At 40.7% G+C, this 8,070-nt stretch overlaps 1 protein-coding gene across 1 annotated transcript in view; it reads left to right on the forward strand.

The window, feature by feature from the left end:
- The window catches only part of LOC128506724 (integrin alpha-L-like), a 91,411-nt gene extending 84,326 nt beyond the window's left edge, over window positions 1-7,085 (forward strand). The window contains exons 23-28 of the mRNA XM_053477290.1: window positions 786-827; window positions 3,159-3,281; window positions 3,384-3,476; window positions 3,567-3,596; window positions 6,185-6,296; window positions 6,628-7,085. Of these exons, the coding sequence (XP_053333265.1) occupies window positions 786-827; window positions 3,159-3,281; window positions 3,384-3,476; window positions 3,567-3,596; window positions 6,185-6,296; window positions 6,628-6,641 (414 nt within the window). The 3' untranslated portion in view covers window positions 6,642-7,085. The remainder of the gene's footprint in view (window positions 1-785; window positions 828-3,158; window positions 3,282-3,383; window positions 3,477-3,566; window positions 3,597-6,184; window positions 6,297-6,627) is intronic.
- Window positions 7,086-8,070: the final 985 nt, after the last annotated feature.

Consider the following 8,070-nt stretch of genomic DNA (forward strand, 5'->3'; position numbering starts at 1 on the left):
TCCTTGATAATAGATACAGATGGTCTCCATTTGAGTTGATGGTCTCCATTTTGAATTAAAGCACACTTTTTCATGTTCACCTCTTGTGTCAGCTTCTTTGGAACCAACATTGGTTTATGAAATTGGGGTGGTGTATTGGTATTGCACTCACAATATGTGTTTTCTGTACCTTATACTCGACACCCCTTACCCCCTGCTGTGACCTTAAAGGGTGCTTGCTGCTGCATAGAGAGAATAATCATAAAGCTTATTGTGAGTAATGATAGGAGCACTTACATTTACATTTAGGCATTTGGCAGACGCTCTTATCCAGAGCGACTTACATTTTTATCTCATTATACATCTGAGCAGTTGAGGGTTAAGGGCTTTGCTCAATGGCCCAACAGTGGCAACTTGATGGTTGTAGAGTTTGAACCTGGGATCTTCCGAACCGTAGTCCAATGCCTTAACCACTGAGCTACCGCTGGTCCCACCACTTGATCTCCCAAGGAATTTTCTTGGACAAACATCCCAAGAGTGAAAGAAAAAAAAAAGAAACAGAGTGGGTCTGGGTCATCTGCCCTTGAACACACCACCATTTGGTCCACTGCCAAATAAATGATCTCACATAATGTCATTGGATCCACTCCAATGTTCCTGTTGACAATCTGATTACCACCATTTCAACCACTTGCCATTGATGGCATATCTCTTAACCATCCAGCTGCAACAAGAACCTGAAAGCTGGGCAAAGGACTACAGCTAATTAGCTATAGGCTACACTAATAAAATATTTTTTCTTACAGAATATCACAGCCTGTAAGATCATACCAACTCAGAAACATGCTGTAAGTTATGGTTTGTTTACTTCCTGTTGATGTTATTATTAGTCTTTATGGCACTGAACTCCTGAGTGGCTTTACAGTAATTCTGTATAAAAGAAGCTTTCAATGACACATGGTACACACATCTGATTCACAGGGAATTGTACAGAGGATACACAACATAAGTTACACAGACCATTAAACAGGTGTGATGTGTAAGTACAGAGAGCATAGAGTTATGGTAATTGCAGTGTTGCTGATATGCTGAGTCCTTGTTGTTAGAAAAGTCTAATAATCGGATAGACAGTTTTAGTACTTTTTTAAAAATGTTTTTAAAAAGTCTCCAGTGTTAGCACTTTGTAACAGTGGTAAAAGTATATTTTTAATTTAGGACAGAGGATTTTATGCATTCACATTTTACATTTAGCAATTTAAAATGTAATTATAAAAGAATAAAAGTATAATTTCTTAATCCATAATGAAAAAATCTAACAATGGAAAATAGTAGTAGGACTGGGGCTATGATGTGGAGGAGCTAGCCTGGCTCATAACACAACAATGTTGGACTATTAACTATCAGCAATGTTGATAGATGGACTATTTCTAAAACAGTTTTCTCATTCCTGTGGAGGATTGAAGCTTTTTTAAATATCAAATAAGCTCTTGGTCATCAAGAACCTTCTATGTTACAAAGTTAAGAGTCCTGGTGTTCCCAAATGTTTTCTATTTTACCAGCTAGCCCCTGTGTTCAGAGATATTCAACCTCTCCCTCTCTCAGTCGGTGATCCTCACATGCTTCAAAGAGTCCATCATTGTTCCTGTCCCGAAGAAACCCGATCCTCCTTCCCCCAACAACTGTCGACCTGTAGCCCTCACCTCAGAAGTGATGAAGTACTTTGAGCGGCTGGTTAGAGACTTCATCATCTCCTCACTACCAGACACACTGGACCCACTACAGTTTGCTTACTGTCCAAACTGCTCTACAGATGACGCTGTTTCTCATTTACTCCATACATCTCTCACTCACCTGGACACTATGAGTGGAAATTATGTTCTATAACTATAACAATGAAATGCTCTTCATCGACTACAGCTCTGCATTTAATACCATAATTCCCTCCACACTCATCACCAAGCTGGAGCACCTGGGACCCAGCCCATCTCTGTGTCAGTGGATCTCTAATTTCCTAACTGGCAGACCACAGGCATTAAGGATGGGCGGACATGTCTCAGCCTCACTCACTCTCAGCACTGGAGCCCCACAGGGTTGTGTTCTGAGCCCCCTGCTGTACTCTCTGTACACGCATGACTGTGTAGCCTCTACCAACTCCACCGCCATCATCAAGTTTGCTGACGACACTGTCGTGGTGGGCCTAATAACTGACAACGATGAGACGGCCTACCTGGACAAAATCTGGAGAACTGGTGCCAGAGGAACAATCTTCTTCTAAATGTCAGCAAGACAAACGAGTTGATAGTGGACTTTAGTACAAAGCAGGAGAGAAACTACCAGACCCCCATCATCAACAAGAGCCCAGTGAAGAGAGTGGACAGCTTTAGATCGTGGAAGATTCTCCGTCAGGAAGATCGTGAAGGACCTCAGCCACCCCAGCAATGGACTGTTCTCAATTCTGCTTCCTGAAGACCAATACAGAAAGACTGAGCAGAAGCTTCTTCCCGCAGGCGATACGGTCTCTTAATCAGTACACCACACAGTACTGATCCATTTTGCACATCCACACATATGTTTCTTGCACTCACTTTGGATCTTCTGGACATTCATTGACACTAGTGGTCACTGCACACCTGCACATTCATGGGAATGATGCACATCAGTCACTTTAAATATGACACTTTCTGGCATATTTGCCTGAAACCCCTGGACTATTTAATTTCTATTTATATTCAACTTCCTTCCCACACAAAATTTTTATAATTCCATTTTTTCTATATTGTACAGCTAAGTTGTTCTTATTTTTTTTATATTGTATATTTTGTATTGTACAGATATTTTATTCTTTCTTAGATGAATTTACATTCTATTTTGTTTTCATATTTATTTCCTATTAATAGTCTTTTATTTTAAGGTCACTGGCGGTCGTCTAAGCATTTCACTGCATAAAGTACTGTGTATGACTGTGTACGTGACAAATAAAATTTATATTTGATTGAATTTGAATTTCGCATCATACTGTATATCACATTAACACATTTGGGAGTTTTCCTATTCTGTAGAACAAATTGAACATTATTACACTGAAACAGGAGTTATATTTTACTGTGGTGTTTAAAACAGTTCTGTAAAATGTAATGTTTGGCATTCCTGACACATTGTTATTATGGGATGTCCTGCAGAACCGTCTGATTGAGGAGTATGTGAACTTTAAGTGTCAGTGTTTCTCACTGGATCCTGGGGCTGCTGTCCAGTTTCATCTGAGTGCGCTCATCATATTCCCTAATAAACAACAATATACAGGGGTAACACACACAACACACACACACACACACACACACACACACACACACACAGGCACATTGAGGTCCTTATATCTGATGCCACTTTGTTCTGTTCCTCTGCAGTCTTTCGGTGGGTTTAAAAAGGTGGACGATTTTTTTGTCTTTGCTCAACTAGACTTTGATAAAAAGCTTCATCAGTTATCTAGTGACAGCGAGGTAAGTAAAGAAACACACACACAGAGACACATGCACACACAGACACATAAATTACACACAATTTTTATTCCCTGCTATTTTATTTCACAGAAAGAGAGCAGTAGATTTCACAACGCTAAGGTAGGTTCAGTGTTTGTGTTTACAGTTTACTGTATAAGAGAAGGTTTTTGGGTCATATTGATGACTGGCTATACCAGCCTGATGCCGCTGTGACTGGCACAGTAGCTTTTTCACTTTTAACTCAGGTCTGCCACCGCTACCATTGAACTGTCACTGGCCATTAACATGGACATGTTGCTGAGGAGTTTGTGATTGTTTCTGTTTCATGCCTATTCTTGTAAACCTGCCACAGCTTCAGTTGGATTGCAACAGCCACTTCAGCTTCCTCGTTTCAAATTCTGGATAAAAAAACCTTCTCTTATTATTTAATAATAAAAAACCCTTTTCCAGTGTTATACCACGCCTCAAGTCTCTGTGTCTGAGGTGCAGCCCAAGCGTTTACACTAGGCTATAAGTCTTCTTCTTTGTCTTTGGGCTGTTCCCTTTCAGGGGTCGCCACAGCGAATCATCTGCCTCCATCTAACCCTATCCTCTGCATCCTCTTCTCTCACACCAACTAACTTCATGTCCTCTCTCACTGCATCCATAAATCTCCTCTTTGGTCTTCCTCTAGACCTCCTGCCTGGCAGTTCCAACCTCAGCATCCTTTTACCGATATATTCACCATCTCTCCTCTGAACATGTCCAAACCACCTCAATCTGGCCTCTCTGACTTTATCTCCAAAACATCTAACGTAGGTTGTCCCTCTGATGAACTCATTCTTGATCCTATCCATCCTTGTCACTCCCAAAGAGAACCTCAACATCTTCAGCTCTGCTACCTCCAACTCTGCCTCCTGTCTTTTCTTCAGCGCCACTGTCTCTAAGCCGTAGAGCATCGCTGGTCTCACCACTGTCCTGTACACCTTTCCTTTCATTCTCGCTGATACTCTTTTATCGCACAACACACCTGACACTTTTCTCCACCCATTCCAACCTGCCTGTACCCGCCTCTTCACCTCCTTTCCACACTCTCTGTTGCTCGGGGCCGTTGACCCTAAGTACTTCAAATCCTGCACCTTCTTTACCTCTGCAATCCATGGCAGATCCATGACCTTTCCGTGCATGGACGGAAAGGACAACCCCCCCCCCAACCCCCCCCCGCAATAACAGCGAATGAAGCCTTGCCCCATAAACGTTTTTTTTTTAACATAATGTATGAGAATGTATTTAACATAATGTATGAGAGGTTTTTTGTCAATGACTCTCTCAGCTGCCTGTGTAGTGAAATGATTAAAACATCTCCACTGATGACAGGTGATCTGCAGTGTCTTAAGAAAGCCAGTTCTCTTTTATTTTTTATATCGCGCTTATGCCGTGTAGTAGACCGCATGTTACAAACACTTGTTTATATCTTGTATCACATTATGCACACATCCTTTATTGTAGGCTAATTGTGTTGTAGAGGAAATCTCTTTCTCTCTCTCTCTCACTCCCTCTCTCTCTCTCACCCGAACACATAAACATACACACACACGGAAGAAAAGGGGAAGAGTCCACAGCTTTCTCATTAAGGCCTTGTTCACACAGGCGTTAAAATCGGGAACGCAAGGAAACCGCTTCTAGTTCGTTTTCTTCACATTCATTTTACGCTTCGGAGGACCGGATATATCCCATGATCCTACATGATACACATAGGAAAATGCGGAAAAGGGCAAAATAAAATAAATTGTTAAAAAACATATGCAGAAATTTTCGCATTTCTTCATAAACCACACAAAAAAAAATTCCTTTAATCCGACGTTGTGCAGTCAGAGAGTGAACCCGGTAGCGGAGGGCTTTCATATCCAGTTCCCAGATCAGAGTGTCCCTGATGAACAATCAGGGACACGTCAAAAAGCAGCCATACGCCATTTACATGGAAGTTGCAGTGCCTCTGTGATTTTAAGTGGTTACTCCTGTTTACATGGTAAAGGCAAGATTCATTCCTGACAAAGAAGGCCACCTTCCTGCTGGTCAACTGCTGCAGGCTGCTGACGAGATGATGAACCTTTAAGCAGGGCTGTGGACGTTGCCAGTTTGACTTTTACAGTGTGCTAAGCAGTGAGCTGGTGTGGAACAGAACTGTGCTGTCAGTCTCCTCCTGGGTCTCTGACCCTCTCTGGAGCATGGTGCTGGAGGCTGTCCAGTCACTTCTGCCAACTTGTTTCAGGTACAGACCCCTGGCCTGAAAAGTATGAGTAGATTAATGGCTTTTTACAAGAAACAATTTTGAAGAGCTGTTCCCCTAAACATGCTGGTCCACTGAGCCTGGAGAGCACAGAAAGTTGTGATGAAAATATCAGGTGTAAATATTTTTCAGCACAACATTGTCAGCACTGTAACTGGTGGTTTAAATAGGGTGTTGTACTTTGTGATGCTGCTGCAACCCTGGCAGTGAAGGATGTACAGCCAAAAGTCTTCTGCCTCAAAGAAAAGTAATACAGAATAAAAATAGCCGGATATAATCTTTGGTCCACATGACCCAACTCTACTTCTAAAGCCCAAAACAAGCTTAGGATTTCTTTACAGAATTTACTGTTGCTGTTGAAAGTTCCACAAACTTTATTGTAGCACAAACATAGACAGTGTTTCTAAATAACTGTGTGTGTGTGTGTGTGTGACTATAGATCAGTATAAAATCTGAAGTGGTCATTCCTCCTGATGTGGTTATGATGATCAGGACCAGTGCAGGAGGAGGAGTTCTCCTGCTCTTCATTGTCTTCTTGCTTGGTGTTGAAGGTGAGAACCAATCAGTGCTCAGCTTAGTCACTTCTGTACATTAGAGGTTACCTTTATACTACTCATAACTTTAGCATTAAACACAACACACAAACACCAATACACACTACATGCCAAACCACACTACAGACCAATGTACACCACACACCAGTACTGACCAGTACTGACCAGTACACACCACACAATAAAACACACAAATATATACCGGTACACACCACACAACAATACCCACCACACACAGACACCAGAACCTACTACACACAAATACACACCCCACAGAAATATACACAAGCACACAGTGATATCCCCCCCCCCCTCCCCCCTTCCCCAGTGTGGTTTCTTTAGGTGGAAACATCCTGTACCATATGGAGATGAGACTGAGAACTGAACTGAAGAAGGTGATGGAGGAAAGAGTCTGGAGTGAAAAGTCTTCCCTGGTGGAGCTTCTGATCAGCTTTATTCTACGTTCGCTTAGCCCGAGTGTTGCTTCTGTATCCCTGTGTTTCTTTATCATGTCAACGCATTTACTTTCCTGTTAGCACAAACATTTTACTGTTACACACTGCATCAGTTCAAACTGATGTGTGTGAATCAGATGATTAGTGTGTGAGGACCCCAGTGCTGGGACAATCTGATCATGTGTCTATTTTTATAGTATCGTAAATAGCCACATGGCTATTCCATTCCAGGTACCAAGCACAGTTGCCTAATTATAATTGAAAAAATAATAAAAAAAAAATGTTTTCTTTATTCACTCCATATAAATTTTTTTTATTGTCTGATATACAGTATGCCCAGTGGAAGGTAAAAAAAATGTGTGTGTGTGTGGAGAGAGAGAGAGAGAGAGCGAGTGTGGGAGAAAGAATTATATGAATATATGAATTTGACTATTTTTACCTGTTTCACTGCATCACTGTTCTGATGCCAGATGTGTAATTTTAATTCAAAGTCCTAAATTCATTGTTATTGTTTATTTTATGTTCTGTAAAATGTGTGTAAGCATTTCCAGCTGATTAATTATTATTTTGCACTGAGTGGCATCAGATAGGTCTTAAATATACAGTGCAGATAAACAGCAAGATATTTCACATGTGATAAACTTGGCTGATTTTACATAAAAAAAATAAATGAATTGGAGAGAAAGAGGGAGAGAGAGAGTGTGTGTGTGTGTGTGTGAGAGAGGGAGAGAGAGAGTGTGTGTGTGTGTGTGTGTGAGAGAGAGAGAGGGAGAGTGTGTGTGTGTGCGTGTGTGTGTGTGTAAGAGAGAGAGAGAGAGAGAGAGAGGTTATATTGTAAAATACTTAAATTGATTATTGTGTTAATTGAATCTGATGTTAGTTGCCCACAAAAGAACAAATTTAAAATAAATACATTAAGACTGAATTTAAACAGAGAGATGACAGGAAAGCAAGATTTATTCAATAAACTCTACTAACATGAGCAGATAGTGTGTGTTGTTTAGATGTAATGGTATAGAAATGATAAAGAGAATGTGCAGAAGTTAAATATTTTAGCTAGTGTTTGGATCCCCAGTCAACTGTTAGTGGTATTGAAACAAAGTGGAAGTGATAGGGAACAATAGCAACTTAGCCATGAAGTGGTAGGCCTATCACATAGAAGTCACCAAATTAATACACAGAGTCAATACACTGTAAAAAAAAAATGCAACTAGATAAATGTTAAATGAATTAATATTGTATTGTTGACCAACTTCTTACAGTGCTACTTGTTGAGACAAAAGGTAACACTGTATTCTTGAAAACCTTAAAGACAC

The sequence above is a fragment of the Clarias gariepinus genome, chromosome 18 (assembly GCF_024256425.1).
Source record: "Clarias gariepinus isolate MV-2021 ecotype Netherlands chromosome 18, CGAR_prim_01v2, whole genome shotgun sequence".
NCBI classification, from domain to species: domain Eukaryota; kingdom Metazoa; phylum Chordata; class Actinopteri; order Siluriformes; family Clariidae; genus Clarias; species Clarias gariepinus.